This window comes from Phaenicophaeus curvirostris, chromosome 1, assembly GCF_032191515.1.
Source record: "Phaenicophaeus curvirostris isolate KB17595 chromosome 1, BPBGC_Pcur_1.0, whole genome shotgun sequence".
In the NCBI taxonomy this organism is placed as follows: Eukaryota; Metazoa; Chordata; class Aves; order Cuculiformes; family Cuculidae; genus Phaenicophaeus; species Phaenicophaeus curvirostris.
In genome coordinates, this window is record NC_091392.1 from 130,413,671 (window position 1) to 130,438,846 (window position 25,176).

The 25,176-nt window shown below is 38.0% G+C and overlaps 2 protein-coding genes across 2 annotated transcripts in view; one reads left to right on the forward strand and one right to left on the reverse strand.

Annotated features, from left to right (window-relative positions):
* The window catches only part of MOSPD2 (motile sperm domain containing 2), a 36,112-nt gene extending 27,076 nt beyond the window's left edge, over positions 1–9,036 (reverse strand). Inside the window, exons 1-2 of the mRNA XM_069874524.1 lie at positions 8,982–9,036; positions 8,821–8,887 (exon numbers count right to left, since the gene is read on the reverse strand). Coding sequence (XP_069730625.1) covers positions 8,821–8,887; positions 8,982–8,990 — 76 coding nt within the window. The 5' untranslated portion in view covers positions 8,991–9,036. The remainder of the gene's footprint in view (positions 1–8,820; positions 8,888–8,981) is intronic.
* Positions 9,037–11,454: 2,418 nt separating this feature from the next.
* FANCB (FA complementation group B) lies at positions 11,455–24,844 on the forward strand. The gene is made up of 8 exons (XM_069849959.1): positions 11,455–12,564; positions 13,550–13,702; positions 14,232–14,324; positions 17,498–17,626; positions 18,491–18,657; positions 20,791–21,245; positions 22,087–22,324; positions 24,277–24,844. The coding sequence occupies exons 1-8, from the start codon at positions 11,635–11,637 to the stop codon at positions 24,689–24,691; spliced, it is 2,580 nt and encodes an 859-aa protein (XP_069706060.1). The 5' UTR covers positions 11,455–11,634; the 3' UTR covers positions 24,692–24,844.
* Positions 24,845–25,176: the final 332 nt, after the last annotated feature.

Sequence of the window (25,176 nt, forward strand, 5' to 3'; positions counted from 1 at the left end):
ACAAAAACATGAAAAGGTGATTTGTCAGGTTCCAATATGTCGATCTCCTAGGAACATGGGGTATCTTTTGCCATTTCAAACTTAAGCAGACAAAGCATAGCAAGAGAAATTAAGAACATCTCTCTAATTATGATGATAGTTAGGAAGACTAAGATTATTCTCACTACAAAAATATTTTCTGTGATTCTTATACAAAAACAAAACATTAGAAAACAAGAAGTTTTGTATATGGCAAGTGCAATTTTTCTAGAAACATGTTTCTATAATTAACATATATTAGTATATAGGTTAAGAATCTGTGTATTGATGAATGTACACAATAAGTGTCACTAGTGAGTAAAACTTAAATTAAGTTTAAATTAATTAAAATTAAAACTCATAGGCATATTAAAACGTACAGGCATCAGCACATCAGACCACGATGCCAGAGAACAATGTTAATATTACTGTTTTTGACCACACACTATACATCATACATTAAACAAAACAGTTTTCTTTAAGAATATTATAAGTGTAGAATGCGTAAATTATTATCTTACTGAACACAAACCACATAACTAGAGCAGTACAAAACCCCCAAACCTCACATTCTTAGATTAGGTTAGTAACAGGATACCAGGTCGACAGGCTTTTCACAAAATACTTCAGATGAAACAGGAGTTGTTCCTGCTGCTCCTTACCTTTAGTATTATTTTTTTAAGTAGGGAATTTTATAGAATACAAAATTTGAGGTGAATCTATTTTTATTGTAGATGGGCTTCAAAGGCTCATACTTTAGATAAAAGCTCTTATTTGAGAAATCTACATAACTGAAAAGTAAATCAAGAGCCCAGGATAGAAACAGGCTTCTGAAATCAACAGACACTGATACTCTTTGCTAACTACTGAAAAAGCACAAGCTCTTAAACCGTCCACTTAAATTTATTTATGATTAGCATAAGAAGTGTTAAGACAGGTTGTTAATAAAATAGATGTTAATTTCCACATACTGGAAAGATTATTCCTTTGTCAGCAGCAATGAACTCAAAATGGCTACTTTCAGGGCCAACATAATTAAAACAACTATTTAGACCTGTGACTAGATGGCTAGGGGATGCACATTTCAATCAGATACCTTAACAGTGAGTAAGATGTTAAGACAATAAATTCTGCTAATATTTTTAGTTTTACTGGCCTACATCCAAAGATATGACCTATTTTATTTGTCTTTCAGTTTCTGCTATTTCCTGTCATAAATTCATCAATTTAACTGTAAGAATACACCCATTTTAAATGTGCCCATCCACTAAAAATTATTATAGTTGAACTTAAATGCATCTCTTCACATCTGACTGCTTCTCACATACACTATCTACTCAGTTCCCTCTTCATTAGGTTTAAAATCTTCCCTTTCCTTGATCTCCTCTTGCTATCTTACCTTGTTCCTTAACCAAGCCTACAGCCAAATTGCGATTGCCTTAATCTTAGTCTCCCCTACTTGCTCCTCTCTGCCCAAAAGCACTAAATACTCTCAGAAGACAGTAAGACTACAGAGAATGAGCTAAGGCCAGTAAAGTGAACGCTCAGCCCAAGACTGAAAATGCTGTTTAACTTGTGTGGCTGTAGGTCAACTACAGATAAAGCACACTGCAAGGATTTTGGTTACTAAATTTTATAGAGTCTCAACTGCTCATCTAACATTCAATTATTCCTCCAGTGATTTACAACTTCAAGAGTTTGCCTGGCAAACACTAACAGTACCTACTTTCAAGTTAGAATCATAAAAATTAACGTTGGAGAGAATTTCTGCAGGTCATCTCACTCCTAACTCCTTCTCACAGAACGGCCAATTTTCCAAGATCAAACAGGTTGCCAAGTACCTTTTTGAGTCAGGTTTCAAAAACTCAAAACGGTTCCAACTGAGGGGGTTGGAACCCAAACTACTCTATGATGATAGAAAGATTCCACAGCCTCTCCATTTAACATGCATTCCAACTCAAATCCCCTTCAGAGACAGTCATGTAGATAACTAGGCTATTACATCCACAGTCAGATACAGAAAATGCACTGGCTTCCCTTAGCCATAGTACACTAGCTATTCTATGCTATGGATTATTCAGCATGGTATATAGGCCGTCCAAGCCATGTGTGGTTACTCGCAGCCACAGCAAACTAGGATTTACTTTAACATCAGTATTACACATCTCCAGTGCCAAAGCTACCTTCAGCCTGGTTTAATAATCTTTAACACATACCAAATTTCAGCTAAGAGTGACTGCAGTTAATCAATCAGCCAAGTATTTCTGAGATCCATCACATGTATACCCTACTTGCATAAGGGATTTGGGTATTGTGTAATTAAACAGAAATCATACACTATCAGGCAAAACTAGGAGGTTAACATCTTCCACTGCTTTCTGAGGCTTTCAACTCTCAGTATCTATTTGATAGCAGAACCGTCAGAATGACAGAAGAGTGCACCTTGCACAAAACAATTTAAAAACATTCACATATCATCTGGAACACTCCTCAGAACATACACTTCTGGGCAACCAGCAAGTTTTCCCAACTCTGAACTCAGACAACATTAAAAAATAACGTTGTGAATATTTTAAGAAAATAAAAGTGAAAGGAATGTAGAAAGCATTTTACCCAAACTTTCAATATCAGTGAAAAGAACACTGGAATCATAGATAGGGACAGCTGAAAAAAATGAATATCTTTTTCCTCTCTTCAACTAAATTCCCAATGAGATGAGACACGCAATCTGAATTTACATACATACTACAATGCACACTAAATCAGGAATAACTAGTCAAATTCTGCTTCTCCACACACTTGCAGGTTGTCAGTATGTCAATCAGGTAAGACTGGAAGTAGCACTGTAGCTTTGATTACTGTTTTTACCTTATCTGATTTATTTAATTATTGCTACAAAATAAATAAAATTTAGAACAAGATGGCAAACCCAAAAGAAAAGAAAAGCATTTTATCTCGCACAAAGCAGACTGACATGGAATTGCTAGAGTCCTTCCAATACTCTAGTCATCCACAATATCTCAATTAGAAGGAGGAATTTCTCTTCAAATCTGTGCATTTCCCATAATTCTATAGGCATCTGGAAACTTGTTTTCAAACTCTGCTCTCAAACAGTCTGAATATTTCTAATTTTAAATCACTCATGGAACACTTTACTGCAGTCACAGGATTATTAGAAATTTCTGGGGTAAAAAAAACAGAATAAGTTAGAAGAAAAAAGGTCTCCTGTGTTCTCAACACAGTTTAACCATATCCCACACAATTAAGAGGCCAAAAAGGAAATAGAAGTTGAGGGACACCCAGACTGAAATTAATGTGAAACTAAACTGAACAATCTCCAAACCCAGCCACTTAAGATACCTGTAAACATGTTTCTCCTCACTACTCAAGTTAAGTGCCCATTTCTTCATACCTGCAGAACTGCCACTAAGATACTGAGACACTAAGTTTAGTCACCCTTTACTCAGGGAGATGGACATCTCTGTAATTAGTCCGTAAAAAACAGAATTTCATAAGGCATTTGAAACATAACCTGCTTGTCACAAAATTAACACAAGGAATAGTATTCACAGCTACACATGGAAGGAAAAGCTAGTGAAAGCCACATATGTAACAGCAGTGCCAGACTTCTGTGAAACATTTCATGGTTAAGACAACTGTCCAGAAGCTTGTAAACCTGGTTCCTCCCACTGCCCCAGAAATTCAAACCTTCTTGTGTACTATCTTAGTTTCACAGCCAGTGGAAGAGGCAAAACAGGGATGCTGCAAGACTTCTGTTGTGAACTGTGTAGAAACTAAGCAAGAGCTGAATCCGAAGTGAGAGAAAGCATAAACTGCTTAGCAAGTCTGGTATTTACCAGAGCTTAAGACCAAATTCTAAGTTATAGATAAGGGAGCAACTGTGACAATAAGACAACACCAAAATTAGTTCTCTTAATTCTCTCAGGTAAAGGGCCTACAAGAAAAATTTGAGCAAGCAAGAAGATCAATCACATCTCAGACTTTATAAAGAACTTTAAATGTTTCAAAGTTCATTATTTTATTTAACCTTATTTTAAAAATAGCTACTTAAAGTTACTTTTATCTCCTCACTAGACATTTGGTGCCAAGAGAGAAGACTGGGAGAAGACAGAAGTTCTCCTTTAACAGCAGCTTCTTCCTATTAGCCACCTTTTTTCTTGCTAAAGATCACCCAGTTCCAATCCCCCTGTCATAAGCAGGGACACCTCCCATTAGATCAGCCTGCCCACGGTCCCGTCCAGCCTGGCCTTGAACACCTCCAGGGATGGGGCATCCACAACTTCGCTAGGCAACCTGTGCCAGTGCCTCACCACTCTTATCATGAAGAAATTCCTCCTTTCGTCTTGTTCAAATCTGCTCCTCTCCAGTTTAAACCTATTGCCCCTAGTCCTATCACTACAAGCCTTTGTAAACAGCCCCTCCCCAGCTTTCATGCAGCCCCCTTCTAAAAGGGCATATTCAGCCCTTTTAATAGTTGCCATCTTCAAACTGACAAACTGAAAGGTAAAACTCTGACTTAGCTACTATCTCCCAACATAAAGGATCTCGTATATCATTAGACAATAGCTCTGAAAAGAACTCCAGAAACATTCAGAAAAACTAAAAGAACACAAATTACATCGCAACACTTGCAGTGGTAGAGTTCATGAAATTCACGAATTATAATATCCCTTCTCTTCACACTTTCTTTCAGCACCACCTACATTAATAGGAGACCAATGCTGCACTCCTCCATTTTCTTCTGGCATCCATGCTTCAGCAAAGAAAAAACTTGAGAATTTTCAAGAAGAATATAGAAGAAAACTCTGATCTCCACTTCATTGTGGAAAAAAATGGAAAAAAAAGCAACTTAGTAATATATGTCAAGTGTTCCATTACACAAAGCCTCTCAATTTAACTACTGCCTTAAGCTATTTCATCCAGAAGTTTCGAGTCTGAAACAGTCATAATTATTCCTCTGACCTTGGCTGGAAAGAGGAAACATTTTAATTGCCTGCTGATGCCTAATACGTTCAGCTAAGTAGCATGACCATTCAAGTAGGTGCCTTCAGTTGTCAGAGGAGGAAATCAGCAAGACTAAAAACAGTTTCAGGAGGTGAGTAGCCATACAGGGACAGGGACAAAGAAAACAAAACTGTTTCTCATTAATAAGGAGTTATTTCAATAAAAGGAGTGGCAAAAATAAAATATCTCCTTTCACAAGATGCAAAAGATTTAAGCATGTAGCAAAACAGAACACACTAGGTGACCATAAAGACTACATTCAATAGAAAGCTCAAGCATTAGCACTGCATAGCTTTCTATAAAATTACAGATTTTATCTATCCACACGCTTCCTATCTTATCCTTCTAGAATTTCTTTGCCTGGAAACCAAGAATTAGGGAAAATACATTTTTCAGAGCATAAACAGACATAAGCAGGTATTCAAAACATTACCTTAAGAGTTCTCTACAGTAGACCTCTCACTGTGTTTCTATTTCCAGATGCTCCCCATGTATAAAATTTTATTTGCAATTGACCAATAGGATTAACAAACCATGTTTTGCTATTGGCTTAGAGAAAGTCATGACCAAATTTAATCTTTTTAAATTTGAGTAGGAAACCTCTCTTACAAAATCTTTTTCTGAATATTAAGTTTTGCCTAAAGAAGAAAGGAAGAGGATGAACATGGAAAGGCGGAGGGAACACAGGCAAGTAGAAATGGTTAATACACAAAAGGAAGTGTGAAAAAGACTTTTTGAGTGGATAAATCTACTAAGATTTTATTATAAATTACTTCCACTGTAACATTAAAATGGCCCAGAAATAAAAGCTAATTTTAAAAATCCCCTAAGGAATGAAAAATCAGACTGTTTGCTACAAAACATCATCAGTACCAGCCAGTACTAGAAAATAATCTTTTGTTTTCATTGTTCCTGTCACCATCCAAATCATTTACATCACCAGCTCTCACAAAGAATCTAAACAGACAAACCAGAAATTAGGCCCTAACACTGCAAAGAAAGTGCTGCCCGCCTACCATATCAGTCAGTACTTGCTAGTCTACTGGACTAACAGGAGTTTTTCAGTACTGGAAACATGCCTTTGAAATGCAAGGGTTTTAATTACTAGGAAGGCACTTTCCTCAAGAAATGAAGTAGTCTTTCAAATACAGCTAGAAAATTCACTAAAGATTAAAAAAAGCACAAGATCGCAGTTAGGATTAAACACTGCTTTTCAGATAAGATCTCACAGTGGCCAACCTCTCCTTCTACAGCCCCTTAATGGCCATATTTGCTGAAAAACTTCAGCAAGAAAATTCTTGTGTAAACTTTGGGAGTAATGAGCTCGTAAGCTTCTCTGCCACTGTCTTTTCCGAGCTATATCTGACTACTAAAGCAATTATTTGATTTAGTCACAAACTAAACCATAAAACTCCAAGATTTCTGGTGCTTTCAATTGCTGAACAAAACTTATCATCCTACCTTGAAAACCATCAAGGCAGTAGTGTATCATCCAGTTGTAAGTTTTATGTGAAACATAGCAATGTTTATTAGATGTGGCAGTTTAATAGAATTTTCTGAACCAGTTATAGAACATATTTTTGTATGCTATACTATACTTTAAACATTATATTCTGTCAATAAGAACTTAACAACCAAAAATCAGGATTTGAGAGGCCATCTAAACTTTTATTTCGCAACAAAAAAATAAATGTCACTGCAAGATCATCATAGCATTTGTGACTATCGGCTATTTTTCCTTCATCAGGGAAAACCAGTAATCGTGAGTTCCATAGTCTGGAAGAATCACTCCATAAACACCAAGTTTCTAGAATAATCAGGAAAACTGTTTTCTTCAGAAGGAAGTTTGAACGGTGGCAGCTGCACCCCCCAGAAACAAAACTGCCTGAAAAGTTTACACAACTTTTAAGAATTGCAGCTCACGTGTGAATGGGATTAAGTTCCTCCTGTACAGGTCCACAATTCTCTGACCATGCTAGACTTTCACAGAAAGCATCAGTTACTCAGCATGCTTTTACAGTGTGGTTTTGAAAGCAGACTAAAATTGCTGTATATGAAGCAATCGTGTACCCTTCCTTACAACACAAAGTTGCATCTTTGGCTATATCTGCAGACATACACCTCCACACCCCATCGTAAAAGAATACATTATTAGAACTCATACAGTAAAGGCTGATGACCACAATAAAATCAAAGCCTTGTTTTTTCACACTTGAAGTGGGCATGACAACATTAATTTACTTGTGGCATTCCTAAATTTGAGGGATGGACTTAAGAATGTAAACTCCAAAAAAACCCTAATCCTATTTTCTTGAAAGGACTAAAAGTCCTAGACCGTGACCCAAAAATGGGCTTACTGAGAAAATGTGTTCAAAATACTGCAAACAGGATTACACCTTACCTTGCAACAGCATTCAATTATTTTAATGGCTGTAACAGCTAGCCCAACAGTGGCTTTATTACAACCATAGAAACCTGTGGAATTCCAAGCTTGTAAGGGATAGTTCAACTGAAAAGGTGATACTTCCTTTCAGCAGGAACTGCTCCAAATCAGTTCCATGCTTTCTTAAGTCTTTGCTTATAAGTGCGACTCTAGGATAATAGAATACAAAGTAAGATGTATTACCTATCATAGGAAAAAAAAAAACAAACCAACAAATGGAAATCATTAACAGTCAAAATAGTTCGTAATTTAAGATGATCTTCCCGATAGTCAAAGACATCTTCATTCATCTAGAAATAGCAAAGGGTAAAATAAGCTTGCTCCTTCTAAGACACTATTTTAACAATTTTATGATCTTGCCAGAAATGGAAGTCATCTCCAACCAAGAGCAAAGTAGTCAGCAGAACAACTATATGAAAAAAAGTTGTACCACCATCAAGACCCTCAGAGTTTGCAAGAAAAGCACTATACCAAAAAACAAAGAAGTCATAGAAGTGTGCAACATATATTTAAAACCAATAACTAGATAACCTCAATACTTCTGATCGAGTATCAAAGCAAGGCATATGTTGCCAGGATTGGGGCTTACGTTAAAGGACATACATGCAACTCCTGAAGTACTAGACTCTTACTGCATTTGCATTAAAAATTGGATAGGTACATGTTTTCAACTTGAAGTTTTCAGACAGTCGTAAGAAAATGCACTACTTCCTGCAGTTAGGATACTCTAGTACTACATATTCTTCTCTAATAAGCAATGCAAATCAACCCTGAAATTAAAGGAAACCCCTCTTGGCTTACCCCAGTATTCCCTTTCCCCTAGGCATCCCCAGCACCTCCTGGCCTTCATCTGCAAGTTTAAAAGCACCTGCACTTAAGAATCCAGTTGGACGTGCATCATTAAGACCAGCATGAATTTTAAGTGCAAGTTACTCTTGAAAAACAACTCGTGCCTTGACAAACTGGTCGAGTTTCTCCCCTCACCCTCATGCTTTACGCCTGCAAAGCACCGAGAACAGCACTGCCCCAGACCTCACACCACAGCCGTCCAAACATAACCACTAGCCACTAGGACCCAGACCTTTGCCCCTACACCTCTTGTTGCCCAAGAGAAGGACCCAGAAGAGAGCACCAAAAGCCAACACTGAAAACCTCCTGCTTCGTGCACTATCCCCACCACCGGGTAGCTTCAGCCACCTGAAGGAGAGACAGAACCGCTCACCCACCTGGGAAAACGTGAGAACACAATAAGCCCGCAGGGAAAAAGCGACAGCGGGAAATGCCCGGACCCTCCGAGCCGTGTCCACCGCTCCCGCACACCCCCGGGCGCTCACCTGGCAGGTACTCGGCCTCGAAACGCCGCCTCGTCTCGCTTACCAGCGCGGCCTTCACCTCTCGCTGCTACGGAGAAACAAGAAATGGGGAGAGAAGTGAAAGGCACAGACGGGCCGGGCCTCCGGCGGGCCCGGCCACCCCAACCCCTAGAGGGACCCACCTCGGCCATGGTCCGGCAGGGCCAGCACCCACAGGGCCACCGGTGTGAGGGGGCAGAGAAGAAATGGGGCGGGAGACGCCGCGTGACCCCGGCGGGGCGGGGAGCGGGGGGCGGGGCCTGGCGGGGGCTCCTCCCGCCAGGAGCGGCAGCCGAGCCGCCGCCGCCATTCACCCGGAAGCCCCGCCCCCAGAGCCCCCGCCCCCTTCCGGGGACCCAGCCCCTGAGCCGCAGGGGCCGCCAATCACCCTTAAGCCCCGCCCATAGACCACGCCCCCTCGCGGGGACTCAGCCCTTGGCCCCGCCTCCCTTCCCATGATGCTCCTTGTGGCGGGAGTTTTCGGAGCGGGCGCGCCCTCCGACCGCGCTCTCCTTCCGCTCCCCCTCCTCCCGCCCGCTCCGAGCTCTGGAGAGCAGGGTAAGTCCTGCGGCTGCTCCTCTTTCCTCGGCCGGCTTTGCCCGCGGGCCCCGGGGGGCCTTGCTGCCTCCCCTGAAGGCTGGGCGAGGCCTGGGGAGGCGCCTGCGGTGCGGAAGGGGCCTCGTCTGGGTACGAGAATCATAGAACAGTGTGGGTTGAAGGGCACCTTAAAGATCGTCTAGTTCCAACCCCCAAAGCAGTTGATGCTACAAAAAAATGGAATGTTTTGATTCAAGTTAAAGTAGAGTTACGTTTCGTCTAAGTAGCTGTGTTCTTTGAAAGTTTGACTGTCCCTCTGACAGTATGTTTTCTTTAAAACGGTGTGGTCTGTGCTGTTTGCAGTCTTTCCCCATTGCAAATATAAATTAGGCAGAGCTGGAGCCAGCTCCAAATTAATGAGAGAGTTCACTGTTGCAAAGTTTCGTCACAGCATTAAAATTGGACCTTGGAAAGTAATCATGGAATGATTTGAGTTGGAAGGCACCTTAAAGATCATCCTGTTCCGTTCCCCTGCCACGGGCAGGGACGCCTCCCACCAGATTCAAGTGAGGAGTTCTGTTCTTTCCATGACCACATTAGAATCATAGAATGGTTTGGGTTGGAAGGTACCTTAGAGATCACCTAGTTCCAACCCCCCTGCCATGGGCAGGGACACCTTCCACTAGATCAGGCTGCCCAAGGCCCCATCCAACCTGGCCTTGAACATCTCCAGGGATGGGGCAGCCACAGCTTCCCTGGGCAACCTGTGCCACTGCCTCACCACTCTAGTGGTGAGGAATTTCTTCCTTACATCTAGTCTAAATCTTCCCTTCTCCAATTTAAAGCCATTCCCCCTTGTCCTATCACTACATGCCTTTCTACAAGTCCCTTCCCAGTTTTCCTGGAGCCCCTCCAAGTACTGGGAGGTCACTAAAAGGTCTCCTCAGAGCCTTCTTTTCTCCAGGCTGAACAACCCCAACTCTCAGCCTGTCCTTGTCCCAGCCCTCTGATCATCTTTCTAGCCCTCCTCTGGACCCATTCCAACCATTCTATATCCTTATGATGAGGATTCCAGAACTGGACGCAGCTCCAGGTGGGGACTCACAAGAGCACAGTAGAGGGGCAGAATCACTTCCCTTGACCTGCTGGCCATACAAGTAAGATTTCTGGGAAAGTTTGTACACATGCATGTCAGTGGGAAATACATTCTGTAACCAGTTTTGTCTGGTTGATGGAGATGGCTCCCTCATCTTGCCCAGGCCTGATAAAGAATGCTTACTTTCTAAAACCCCAAAATGAGTCTTAGAGAGTTTTATTTGCTGGCATTTTTGGTATCAGTCTAGGGGAGAGAGCGAGCCTGCTGGGCAGCAAAATGACTGGGCTCATCTTCAAAGAACTTTCCCTTTAAAGAGGCTTTGTAATATCAGCCAGGAATTAGTTATCTTTATTAATAAAGCCTGTACCTGAGAGAAGTCTCCCAAGGGGAGGAGGAGGAGAAAGCACTGTTCTCTTCTATCTGGTGACCAATGATAGGAACTGAGGGAATGGCAGAAACATGTGCCATGGGAGGGTTAGGTTGGATAGGGGATACCCAGAGGATAGTAGAGCACTGGAACATGCTGCCTAGGGAAGCAGTCACAGTGCCAGGGCTGACAATATTCAAGGAGCATTTGGACAACGCCCTCAGACATGATGTGAATGTTCACGTTGTCCTATGCAGGGACAGGAGCTGGACTCTGTGATTCTTGTGGGTCCATTCCAACTCAGGACATTCTATCTATGGATCTCTGAAATTTGAGAATTCAAAGCACCATTGCTTTCCAGTCTGCTCAGTTTATTTGTGTAGCTGACACCTTCAATTCAGTCACGCAAACAATGTGTGTGTGAGTTGGCTTGGTTTCTTTCAGTTAATATTATGCTGTGTAGCTGTTGATGAGCAGCGAATTTGTGCTTTGGTACATCATTCCTAGAATGTTTCTGCTACTTAAATATCTTAGTACAAAGTTCCTTAACTTCATTTTAATCTGTGAGATGAAGGCACATAATGGTATCATATTCTTAAATTGGTCTATGTCTACTGTACATTTTTTCTTATTTTTAAGGATCAGTTCAGCTATTCTCAAAATGATTTCAATTCTTTTGTTGTTCACTTTTGTAGATGGAAAACATCCAGATAGCTTAAAATTTCTGCAGAGGAATAATCTTGACAATAATGGAGATGCATTTCTCATAGAGGAATGTACCTAAAGATACGTAAAGATGCTTGTGGGTGAACAATTCCTGTCCTACAATGGCGAAGTCCTTTTGTTTTGGCTCTCAAATCCAAAACATGTGGAAGGAACAGCTGATAAAACAATGAACTTATGTGTCAGAAGAATGGTGTTCAACAGAGACACTAAGTTGTTTGTTCAGAAGTCTTCTGGAGTATTCAGCATGCGTGCCAGTCACTTAAAAATTGAAATCATTTGTTGTAGCTGCACAACAGATTCCAGAACAGGGATTATTCTTCCCTGCATTTTGATGAAAAAGCAGAAGCACAACAATGTTGTCAAATACCTTTTATTGTTGCTTCACAGCTCAAATCAATTTGAGCAGTCATTTCATTTTAAATTGGATTATGAGCTGAAAGAAGACATCAGGTTGTTTACTGGCCCTTCAGTCTTGTGGAGGCATGCCAACAAGCTGTTCTACGTCTCTTCTAAGACCTGCACGGTTCTAAGTGCTCCTATTCAGCTTTCTTCTGTTGTGTGGACAGGTGAAATTGAGAATGAAGGTGCTGTTGTGTTAGGGGTAAGAACTGCCTGTCTGTCAGATAGTGAAGATGAGGATGAGTTTTCCACTTCAGACAAAGCCATCTGGGGCAGTGAGTTCTTTGGATACGCAATTGAAACACAAAAAATGCAAAGTGGCACATGCTTTATGCCTCATGCTTACAGCAGAGTGGTATCTTCTGTATACGTATGCAAGAATGAGACATTGGAAAAACAGCTCCGAATATCACTTGTCGCCGTAACTCACAAGAATCAGCTTATTTGGTTCCAGGATGGTCTCCCTAAAGATGTTTGTGAACTTCCTTATGAGAAACCGTGTACAGTAAAAACTGCTGTAACCAGTACCAATGATTTGCTATTTATTGTGTCTTTTGCCTCCGGAAATATCTGTGTTGTACAGAGGAGAGACAGCTTACAGGTATTTGTGGTTTTAAACACCTCCCTTTTCCTATTTTATCTTTTTTTAATTTTTATTTTTGCAAAATTGTCTTATTTGACGCTTCTGCTACTGAAAACCTACGTGTTTAAGTTCTGTATGTTGTTGTTGTTGTTATTGTAGCTCCTGTTAAAATAACTTGTCTAAAGTATGACGTTGTTTTGTTTTCATAGCTTGCTTACCCAGATTCTTTTACTTAAAAATACATTTTATGAATCTGAGCGAAAGCTTCTTTTGCTGATTGAAAACTTCCATAGTATGAGAACTTGAAGTTGTAAGATAGTTCTGAGTGTGCCTTTATCATTTGTCTTAAAGTGAAAGTAAACTGATGTCATTGCAAAGCATAAACTTCTCATTGGAATTTGAAAGCCTCTTGACCCTGGCTTTGTAGTAACAAAAAGTAACTCTTCATGGAAATGACAAGAGACCTCACTTTTGTTTCCTAAATTAAGAGGAGAGACAAAGTTAACTGCTAAGGTTTTGTAATACTCTGCCAAGAATACTTAATATAAATCAGGAAATGAAAGTTCATCCTGTTTAGTTATCAGCACTGTTGTACAACGTTATCTTTACATCCCAAACATAATTAAGTGTGCAATGAAAGGAAGATATTTCTGAATGCAAAGATATAATGTCTTTTACCGATCTACAAATATTACTGGTTCTAAATAAATGTTACAGCATTCAGCTATTCAGCTATTTGAGTACACTGAAATGCTGTCATCTTCTCTGCCACTTCTGTTCTGGGAAGTGGTCTTTGAAGAGGAATGCCTAATTTTTCCTGGCGTTACATAGGGTCTAAATGATGGAGTAAGAGTGAGAGCTTGAAACTTCTTACTTTCTTAAAGTATTGTATTCCTCACACCTGAATAGGCTGGCTTTTTATAAAAAGCAAGCTTCACCAAAGCAAAATCTTAAGTATGAGATTTACTCAAATATGTGTATTTTAAAAACTCTTCTACTGTAGGTGGCTTCCAAATGGCAAAAAGTGAAGTCTGTTTTGGTGGATGATTTTATTGGCTCTGGAAGTGAGCAACTGTTACTGCTTTTTAAGGACGACTCCAGTACAGACGTGTTAAGTATTTTTGAAATAACGGATCTTGGAGGGGTCAACTATGCAGTAAGTTCAGCTTGCTTTTTCTCAGCTACTCAGTCTGTGCTTAGTAAATTAGGAAAACCTCAATAAATCATTGAAGTATTGGTGCAAAGTGAAATTGGATGTGTGCTGTGAAATGCCCTGAAGTTTAAATACAATGTGTTGCATTGTAATTGTAAGATAAGTTATCTGAAGAGATTATTCTCCTTCCTTGATAGCATCAACATCATTTTGGTAAATTAAACTAATGCATTTGAAAATACTTCACATGTGTAACAGGTTTGCTACAATGCTTACCTTTTGGCTAAGAGCTGTTAATTAAGGCTATAGTACTTTTTAATTATCTACTCATAATTGACTCTTTCCATTATGTACTATCAAACTCTAATTGTTCTCAGAAGATAAGATTTTTCTTTTAAAATGCATGCTGTGAGTCTGCTGGTTTTCTGTATTTCCCTCCAGATTTTTATAATGCTGTGTAATAGCCTGTACCTTACTTTTCATTTTTTTCATTAATTCAGGGGTTTGGTTGTTCTTTTTTTTTTTTTTTTAGAGTGGTATTAATTATAAACATGATGTTCCCACTCCAGAAGGATTGCAAGAGAATGGTTTGCTTACTATCCGAGCCCTTGAAAAAAGATTACAGGTTTGTACTCAATAGTTGTGCCTCCATATTTTCTCCAAATTACTTTTCTGTATCGCGGTAAGGTTAAGGACACTGCTTTTATTGGACAAGTGGTTCAGGTAGATGATAATGGTATTAAGTATCCATTCTTGAATCAGGGTAGCCTGTTTCAGTTCTCTCTGTTGTTACAAATGCTTTTGGGTAATTGAAAGGGTCTCATTTACTTAGTTAAAAGTTTTTAGATAATGCTGAAGCTATCCTATCAAAGCTTTATAACAGTCATTTTACTCATAGATGTTTGAGTACCAGTTTAATAAAATTAATGTGTTTACATTATCTGCTCCACATTACATGCTTTGAGATAGTGTACTGCCAGGTTCCCAGTGAGTGCCAAAGAGTGGCATTTAATCCTGAAAATAAAGAAGAGCATTATGATCTCTTTCTTTGTATACAAACTTCAGGCAAGTTGGCTTTTACTTTTGCCCTAGTTATTGACTCTGATTATTTTACCACCTGTTGATGTTTTTCTTCCTCTTACTATCAGTCCTAGAAGAATAATTTTGCAGAGTAGGTGCAGCTAGAATATATCCTAATTTTCATTAGTATCACATGTAAAATAAGCTGAGAGTACTTGCCAGAATCCAGGTAATTAATGGGAATTTATAATTGCTTTCCTTTCTTTCTACCTTTCATCCTGTAGGTGTAACAGCCAGTATACTCTCCGAGATGTTCTTTTTCAGTATTGTGCAGCCTGTGCCAATAGGGTAATGTTTAGGAGGTAGTGTGCATCTCAAATAGAGTCAGTGATGCAAGGCTATTTTTAGTTTGCCAAGAGTGCTTTAAGTATGAGAGAGGAGGTAATTATTCCCGTCATTTGAGAATCACTGAAAACTTAAGTAGGATATTATGGTGGTTTTATTTCCAGCTTTTAAAAATGAAGCAAATTAACTGGCAAAAGTTTAGTGCTGGAAAAAAAGGAGGGCTGTGACTGGTTAGGAAAAGACTGAAGAAGAAAACACTTCTCTAGTTCTAATTACAAGAGAGATATTAAGCCCTTACAAAAGAGAAAAGCTATTGTTTGGAGAACACTGGACAATAGAGTAGAAGTTGGAATCATTTTGAAGACCTCTTGAGGTCCCTTCTAACCCTACATTTTTACAGGTTTTTTTGTTTGTACATTAGAGGACGGTTAGCTTTTATATGCAGAAGTACAAGCTTCCTTCCAAATGCTTTCTCTTCTGTTTCTGGATTCTTTTGCTTAGTCATACATTTTGAAACTAATTTCATTCCTGCTGCATTCTTTCCCTACTAATTACATTACTTTCCTGCTCTGCAAAACAGAAATCAGTTTCAATCTCATTTGTTGCTCCTTCCACTGTTGGAACGAGGATTGCCCACCCTGCCATCCACAACTATGTGTTCTACGTAACCGTGTTCTATAACTTTGTTCTTTTAGCTGCCTTTCATCTGTACAGCTCTGTGAATCTGCGTTAAGATCAAATGAATACTCTGTTTTGCGCATTCTACTGGTTCCCCTGAAAACAAGCCATTGGCTGGAGATTTCATGTAGTATCTGCTGATAAACTACATCTTACAGACACAGAATCCTTCATAAGACCTAGTTTGTTTATTTATTTATTTGAAGATCTTTTTGATCTTTCATTTTCAAAGCCACATGCTGGCATTGTAAGCAACTTGAAAATCTTATAAATCTTTGTAAAATTGCCACAATTCCTGGGTTGTAGCTTTAGCTTGGTATGCGTGGGTATTAATTTATTTATGAACACTGCAACTTTAATCGCAATGTATCAAAGCACTTGGCTGTTCTTCTTACTATGAAGCCTATACCTTTATTTGCTTTGCTGTTTACAGCAATTCATCTGTTCTGCTGTTTGTGTTGAATTTACTCACAGCTTTATTGTGTTCGGATCTGGACTGCCTTGGTTTTATATTGATGTTTACTTTCTATTTTAAGGTGATCTACTCTTATTTTCTTAGTTTCACAGTGCAAAGACTGTGACTTCTGCCAGTGATTGTTGCATAGTACGTCTTGGCATATGGCAGGAAGAATGTGTATGTTCCAGAGAGAGTTGATGGGGGGCACTACCCAGTTGTGGATTAGCCATGTGGTATATTTCAGGTCTCTTTCTTGTGTTGCTTTATGAAGAAAAAAGGCTTGCAAAGGTCATATTGGTCAGCAAGCATATATCAGTGAAGGTTTTGCCATTTGACTGCTTCTCAGTTTATGCTTCCCCATTTGCTTTCTGTTTCTCAGTTATTTATTCTGTAGTTACTTACCAGTGTAAATAATTAATGGTTTAATTCTTGTTTTAACTCTTCCTTTTCTTCTCCTGACCCAAGACTGGCACTGAATTATTGCTCAGAATCTGGTACTTATGATCCGTGGCTTGATAGGTGGCAAATCTTTTTTGCAGAACTTACCATGATGAGTGCTACTTGCTGTAAATCTCCTTTATCACTGTGGCTTGAGGAGGTTACTTCACTTTGCTTATATAAAGGGCTTTTTATTCGGGCTTGCCAGTTGATGATGACTGATCCTGAGTTGGTTTGGGGGTTTTTGGGGGAGGGCAGGAAGGGAGGGAAGTTTGATTTTGCATTCTAATGGTAAGCATTGTTTTTGCTGGCAGCAATGGACTTCTTGGTATCTTGCTTTTCAGAGAACAGCTTTTGTGGAGCTTTCTTAAAATATAAGAAGCTAATGCTGCCATGTTTCTTTTTTCTTTCTTTTTTTTTTTCTTTTTTTTAACTGAGATTAGCCTGCATGTGTATCTGTTTATAAAACTGTCAACTCTTCAGTATATTTACTTGACCAATAATAAGTACTAGTATTGAGAAGAGCTTGAAACTAATATCTGTGGAAGAGTGTTGCAGGAACAATAACAACAGAGGCAAATAAGTACATAACGTTATAAAGTTTCAGAAGTTTATCTTAAAATCTAGGTTTAATATTGAGAGGCCAAGACTTAGATTCATATTTTGGCAGCACAGTAGCTTGGCTTTAACATTTTTTAGAAGCATTACTTGAGGAATGCCAGGATCTTGGCTTGGAATACTTGCATAAAAGTGGAAAGCTGAAAAGGCATCTTGGTAAAGACATCTTGGTAGCTTCAATAGTTGTTCTGATTTGCGGTAGACCTAAACATAAGTCTAATGATCATTTTTACCTTTTACAGGCTGGTTGCACCTCTGTTCGAGAGCTACAGCAGCATTTAGGACTCAAAAAGAGAGTTATTCTTCAGTCTTGCAGAGCATTACTAGATCTCGTTGAAGGAAGAACCCATGTTCTACCACCTGCAAAAGAGGTAAAATGCGGAAGAGAGTACAGATCACTTATAAAAGCTGCTGAGCCATTTGTAGAGGGTGCTTCCTTCAACCACTTCTTACTTACACCAGTAGGGTCACTGTCAAAACTCTGCTTTTTAGGTGTGGTTCATTACCTGAACCTGTCAATGTATGTAAATAAGAGTTAATTTGCTTGTCTTCAGTTGAAATTGATTTGCACAATGCCTCCTAACAACCGAGTTGTATGGAGGAGTAGCCTCTAGCAGTTACTGACAAAACTGTAGGGGGAGTGTACAGTCTTAATCGGCACAGTTGCCCAGATATTGAATATCTGTCTGTGGTCTAACATGTTACTAAAGATGAGCTGTCATAGATCTGTGTAAGCAAAATGGAGTTTTTAATGGGGTCTGACTGAACTGTGAGCTGAGGAGGTGATGGAGGTTGAGAAGATTTTATCTTAATATGGTGCTCAAAATAAACCTAATTTATTTGAAATGGGGTTGCTCTCTCAGTTAATGTTGTAGTCCCTATAAAGTCAGCCAGGTTTAGGTAACATAATTTCAAGCAATTAATGCAGTAACATAAAATAAATTCTAGTACCTTAAACATTCTTTGGGCAATTTATTCTACAACAGTTCAAGATTTATAGCTGTGATATTTACAAGAAGAGAATGAATTGTGGTTTTTATATCATGCATTTTAAGAAAATGTGATTGTGTCTTTTGAATCCATTGTAGAGAATAAACTAGTTTATACAGATCTAATTTTATAAATCTTAAAAGTGCTTGCAGAAATCACTTGTAGTAAAACATGAAGAAATGCAGTATAAAAGGAACTAGTGTCTCCACTTACGTTATCTAAAAAAACCCCTGTTTTTCTCTAAGGAAGGTCTTGTCTCTCTCTGGGATGATGTAGAAAATCCTCCTCGCTCTCTTAATAAAGAGATATCATCGTCACCTGACATCCCAGAGCACTTCATAAAAAAATTGTGGCAGCGTGTTGTGGGTGACAACCTGGTAGTTGGAGTAGAACTAACAGAATTGTTTTACTTGTAAGTATGCGTGTTTTTTTCTAATAATTTAATTGAGTAGTTCTATAGAAATTGAATTTGCAGATTAAGCTCTGCAGTAGCAGTAGTCTGCAGAGCAAGTCAAGGCCAGGCTGAATGGGGCTTTGAGCAACCTGTTCTAGTGGGAGGTGTCTAGTGGGGTTGGAACTGGATGGTCTTTGAGATTCCTTCCAACCTAGACCATTCTATGATTTTTGGAGATTTGAACTTTTGCTTTGTGAACATCTGTATACAAATTGTTTAGAATGTGTGTCTTATGTTGTTGCTTCTGCTTGTCTCTTTATAGAACTGCACAAAAAAAACATTATATAGCCAAATATCAACTGTGTCAGTATAGCCACATCAGCCCTAGAGGCTTCGTGCAACAGAGTTTTCTTTGACAAGAATTACGGGTCTTTGAAGTCCATGTTGACATAGCTGTGCTGACATCAGTATGTAGTGTTGATAAAGCTCTGTCTTAGCTATACAGTGCCTTGCTGTTAACATCTTGCCATTCCTAACGTGATTTGCTTGAAAAAGCACAGAAGAAAACATTTTTCAATTGGCTCATTGTCTTAATAAATACTCAGCTTTTGAATTGAAATATGCTACATTCAAGTATCCAATCAAAACTTATGTATTGTATGTATTATGTGGAACAACCAGCCATGCAATACTTAAACCGTCAGAATTATTTGTTGATTCTTATTGTTTTTAAAATGATTTTTTAATTCTGTTCATCTTAACTGCTTAGTTCTAGTTGTAGATACTACTTATATAATTTGTCCCTAACAGGGAGGGAGCTAATCTGGAACACAGTTTAAAAACAAGATTGCATGAAACATAAATTTATGACATGCATTGTGTAACGTAAACTTTGGTGGAGTCAGAACTTACCTTTTGACCTATATTCCCACAAGCGGTGTAGCTGGGATGATGTTAGGGGAAGCTTAAAGACTATTGAAGCCACAGAAAATCTTCCCAGTGGTCATGAGGGAGCTGACCTGTTATGCCCTTTGGCCACTCTGCTGGAGCTGCAGGTGTATTATTTCTCAGCTGCCAGATTGCTATAACTGTACAGGAAAGTTGACTTCATCTTCTTGACAGCCTCTGTTAAGAGCCACTGAGGCAAGATATTGTTTTTACTTTCCTAGTGTTTATTCTTTTAGCTTTGATGATGACGACTTTGTTTTTGAAAATGAAATACTTAGTTCCTGGATAGCTTCAGAGTCCTCAGAAGATTTGGGAACATTCTTTAAAAACTGGCAGCAATATTGCCATTTCCTCAATTTTTACAGTTAAGAACAGATCTGTGAAAATCATTTGTCAAAGGTTATGTGATAGGCTTGCTTTCTCTCCACTCCCAATACTTTTCAGTCTCTACTAATTTTTTTTTTTGTGCTTCCTGCTGATGCAAGATTGCAGTAATATTTTAGATTGCATTGTGAGGTGGTGATACTTCTCTGTAAAGAAAATTAACCATCTATAAGACTTTCAGATATCAGTGACATCTTTAGATTGAATTGACTGACAGAATAAAATACTCATTAAGTGAGGATCAGAAACAGTAATATTCGGATTTCATTGAAAGAACCGTGTGTTAAATAAATAAACTACTTAATATATTTGGGAAATCGCTGCACTTTTGAGTCAATAGTATTTTAAACCTTCTGTTTTACACTCTACATTCAGTTTTGTTTGAATGTCTATGAAACAATACAGATCAGAAGAGGTTTGTTTTGGTCCTCAAAGAGGAGAATCGATACTTTCTGCATTTTTTAGAAGAACTATAAGTCTTTAAAAATAAATATAAAAATAATTGAGTATCTGTATGAGTTATGTGGAATTTTCAATGTTTTCTGAGCTAATTAGACATTTGAATTCTTTCAGTTGAAATGAGGTGTCCAGCTTCTAGAAGTTCTTGGAAAATTCAATCCACATCTTGAAAAATCTTAGTACTAAGATTAGATGAAATAGTGATTTGAAGGACTTAAACTCTTTGCAGTCTATGACTTAAACTACCACAAACTCCAGTTGTTCCAGGTTTAAATGTCTATATATCTGTAAAGTTCTGGTTATTTATCAGTAGAAAAAATAAAAACTGGGAGTGCAGTCATCTTATGTGGATTTTCACAGGTCACTGAGTGATGTCAGTTTATCCTTAGTGATGGATCAACACTTCTCTTCGATTTCCCCAGTTATCAAGTGTCGAAATAAAATCATGAAGCTGAACAAAGCCTTCTCAGCATTGTCTGTCTCCTCGAGTCAAATTGAGCCTCCTCCAAAAAAGATGAAAATGGACTTGCATAGTAAGAATGATCCGAAAAAAGAGTTTCCTAAGAGGTATTCAAAGGTCCAGCTGGATGGAGCAAAGACAGTCATTGCTGTTACCAATCTTTCACCATTACTGGCATTTCATCGTGTGTCTTGTATAGTTCTTCTGCATGCAAAGAAACAAAAACATCGGGATGATGGTTTACAGGAGAGCAAAAAGCTTGCTGTACTCTGTGGGAAAATTTTGTTAAGTCTTGAAGATATTTCAAGTGGAAAATATTCAGTAAAGATGTTAAGGAATAATAGTTATTGTACAGGTAAATGGACTGATATACTTTGGATTCGTAAGTATGTGGTTGCTGCTTCTGCTTATTCTAGGTGATGCCAAGCTAAGTTTTCAAGGTGTAATCACATCTGTCTCTGAACACAAACTGCATAGACCTGTTGTGAATTAAAAGTGCAGTGAAATACAAGATGGAACACTTCTAATAAAGAAAAAAATGTTAAGTGAGTTGCTGTAAGGTTTTTTGCCAGTATAGATGCTGAAGTGTATCTAGACTGGTTAATTTTGAAGATAAGTCTGAGTACAGAATGCTGAAGCCTGCGTATTGTCTATAGATAAGATATTTACTGTTGCTTAGATACAAACATTTTTTTCTGACATAGTATAACCTCTTAAATAATAACAAAGTAAATGAAGCTTTTCCTCATTTACCAGTCTATGAAGGCCATTTTTTCCCCTTTGTCTTAATATTCCTGATTGTATTGATTTTGAACTGGGCTTTCACTCATGTAGCAAAATATCTTTTTCGTTGTGTGCAATTAATTTCTTCTTCCTTTAGTACTGTGTCATTAGCTAAAGCCAACATGTCATCTTACTATCACAGGAGGCTATTAATAGCCTTCTTCTGGCAAGGTAATGTTTATTTTTAGAGCTTTCGTCATATAGCTGGGGGTCTGTTAATGAGCTAACTATTTTGCTTGACAGAAATAGGTATCAGGATTTAGGTGATAAGAAAATTCCCAAAGAATGCATAAATGCGGGTACAAACTCTTCACATAAACAGAGGGAGTGAACTGAAAATCTAAGCACCTTTAATGCATGCAACATGATCAAAATATTTAGGTTGAATATCTTTTTACTGTGTTTTCTTGCAGGTTCTGTGGAAGATATACTTGCTGTCCTTGCAGTATCTGTCAGGTTCTCCTTTCAAATTGTGTCTTCTGACTGCACATTAACTCCAGTAAATTCATGGTTACTGGGAGAAATGGAGTGCACACCATTTAAGGAATGCCATGACAACATATTCTGTCATAAAGCAGGAAATGTATATGGTACAGTTTTTAACTGGACCCTGAAAAATCCATTTGAAGGAGTTCTAACATTATTTTGCAGGTAAAATTGCTCAAAAAGTGTAGAGTATATTCATCTTGCATACAAAATTTATCTTTACACCTTTTCTTGCTGGTACCATAAGGAATAGCAAAAAATCATAACCAGTAGGCTTCCAATATGATTATATGATAACTTTCAGCAATAACAAAATAACTTTCAAACCAGAACTATGGCAGAAACTGAACTGCTTTGTTTAATTTTGCCTAGGCTAGAACATTGAATTACAAATAAGTCTAGTCTCCATTAATATCTGCTTGGTACTATTTCTTTTATTCATTGCTCTGTATCTTAATTGTATATTCATTTTTCTTGCTTTATACTTAGTAGAATGTATAATTTCTCTTCAGCATATATTGATTCTAAAAAAAATCCTTAAGAGAATCTTAAAACAAAAACCCAAGCAAACAACAACAAACCGCAAGCTGTACAGAATTTAAATTATTGCAGTGTCATTTTGTAGTTAGTACTGCAACATAGATTTAGTCTAATTTTGTAATGTTTTATATATATTTATTCACTATCATGATTTTGAAAAGGAAATAATCTGAAGATATTCAGTGATTTTTTTCTTACGTAGATTCTTGGACAAATGTCTGTAACATTTCCTAAACCAGGCTAAACACATTAGTAATACTGCCATAATTTATGTTTTAGCTGGATAAGACTCACAATATAAAAAGTACTTATCAAGTATTGACAAATGTTGCCTGTCCTGAAGAGTTCAGGCTAAAAAATAAAGAAAAGCAGTATCTCTTAAGATTGTCTAACTTATAGTGAGATTCAGTCTTTTACTCAAATTAGGAGTTATTTCTTTCTTTGTAAGAGGAAAGGCTGGAATATTTAAGAAATTAATCAGTAAAATTGTAACAAGCTTTAAGACTTTTGGTTCCTTTTGAAAAGTTAAGTTACCTGATGCTCTGCACATTTGATCCAATTTTGCATTAATAGTTAGTGAGATACATGTTTATGATTGTCTTTTCTGTGTCTTTTTTTCCTGTCTTTGGATTGATCTTTTGTCCAGCTAAGATATTTCTATAACAGGTGGGAGCTACTGACTATTATTCTTCACAGCCTTTCAGAACCAAAGTAAACTATGTCTATATAAGTAGTGGAATGTTAAGATAGCTAAATTGAAATAGAAGTACTTTAATGAAAATGCCTTCTACTCAAGGATTCTTGTGAGGGTTTTTAGGTTGGTTTTTTTGCTTGTTTATTTTTCATGTTTGGGTGGGTGTCTTTTTTTCCTGAGATGATTTCTTTTTTAATCTAAAGACATCTTTTGAGGAGTTTATCTGGCCTAACACTGGGAAATAAAACTAGACAAATTCTGTGTTGCTCTTCAAATGAGGAATGTGTCATTGTGTCATACATGCTACACTGGTATCCAAGGGAATATGTTCCCTGATGATTATCAGCACTGTTTTATCTTGGTTTCTTAATAATTTTGAATGTCTGATTTTTAAGTGCAACTTTCCCAAACCAGTGTCTTTAAAAAGACAGGCTGTGGGCCACCTAATAACCATGTTTTACATACCTGTTGATGGTGACAGTCTGTGAATATAAGTGACTTTTTTCTGCCCTTAAATGTAGACCAGACAACACATTTATTTTGTGGTATTACCTGTGGCCTTTCACGTACAATGAATTACTTCTTAAAGAAACAACTGGTGCACATTAACCCTAATCATGGACATGTATTTTAACACAGAATATTTATGTTGATGAAGTTTGCTTAGTGTCCGTTCTTTTTATGTGTGGTGGCTAGCGTGCATGCCATTAGAAAGCCCTTCCTTACTCTTGTATGTACAGTTCATGTAGTAGTTCAAACCATAATCAGCGTAAGTTTTTTTCTCCTGTTGGATTTACAGTAGCTTTGTTTTATCTTCCACTGTGGAATTTTGAAGATATAGAGTATCTTTAATAATAATAATAATCATAATCTTGTTTTACAGGAACCTGACTGTCTTGTTCCAGTGCCTTCATAGCCTTATTAGAGTTCTGCCACCAACCTGTGATGTAAAATTCCTGAGATCTGGAAGCAAAGGTGTATTTACTGAACAGTTAGCACTGGCTTTGGAAAAAGAAATGCTCACCTCAAGGAGTTCATTCTTCTCAAAAGAAAGCAAAGCCAAAAGCAGTCTGACATGGCAGAGTGAGCAGAAAATCAGTGATGTTCCTGTGGATTCTTCACTGGACAGTGAGGAGGGAGTTCAGCAATTTAGAAAGAAGCTTCAGAATGAACGAGAAGTGTGCGCGCTAAGCATGAATCAAACAATGAATGGTGCCCTTTACCGGAAAGCTGCTTTGAAAGCAGCAGAAGCTCAGCTCAGTACGGATATGACTGTGTGGAGACTAAGCAAGTCCTAGAACCTATTAACTAAATCTATTTTGAATGAAGTTTTATTAAAATTCTACTGTTAAATAATATTTATATTTTCATGGGTATTTAATTACCTTTTGTTCCATAGCTCAATTATTTATGCAGGTAAATACTGGTATTTTGTTTGATGACTTGTAGATGGTTTGGCAGGAATTTAGTATTAAAGGTAGCTGAGCAAAATTATTTTGTTACACATGTAAAAAACATTATTTTTAAGGTATTTTCTAATAAGTCCTATTCCAAAGTCATAATTCTTGAACTAGAAATGAGTGATTTTAGAAAAAGAATTAAGAAGGAGGTAGTTTAAAATACTCCTATTAAACTTGAACATCACTATTTACAGAGGTAAAACTTAGTCTCCTTTTTTAGATAACTTAAGACAGCTATAGAAAGGATTTAATTTAAGCAACCAATTTTAATTTGTAATTTGAGTATGGAATTCGACAAATTCAAAGAGGCAGCTTGTCTTCAT

Coding starts and splice junctions, on each gene's coding strand:
- FANCB (XM_069849959.1), top strand. CDS start 11,635: ATGCTTGTGGGTGAACAATTCCTGTCCTACAATGGCGAAGTCCTTTTG. Junction 13,703..14,231: donor TTGGAGGGGTCAACTATGCA/GTAAGTTCAGCT, acceptor TTTTTTTTTTAG/AGTGGTATTAATTATAAACA. Junction 21,246..22,086: donor GAATAATAGTTATTGTACAG/GTAAATGGACTG, acceptor GTTTTCTTGCAG/GTTCTGTGGAAGATATACTT.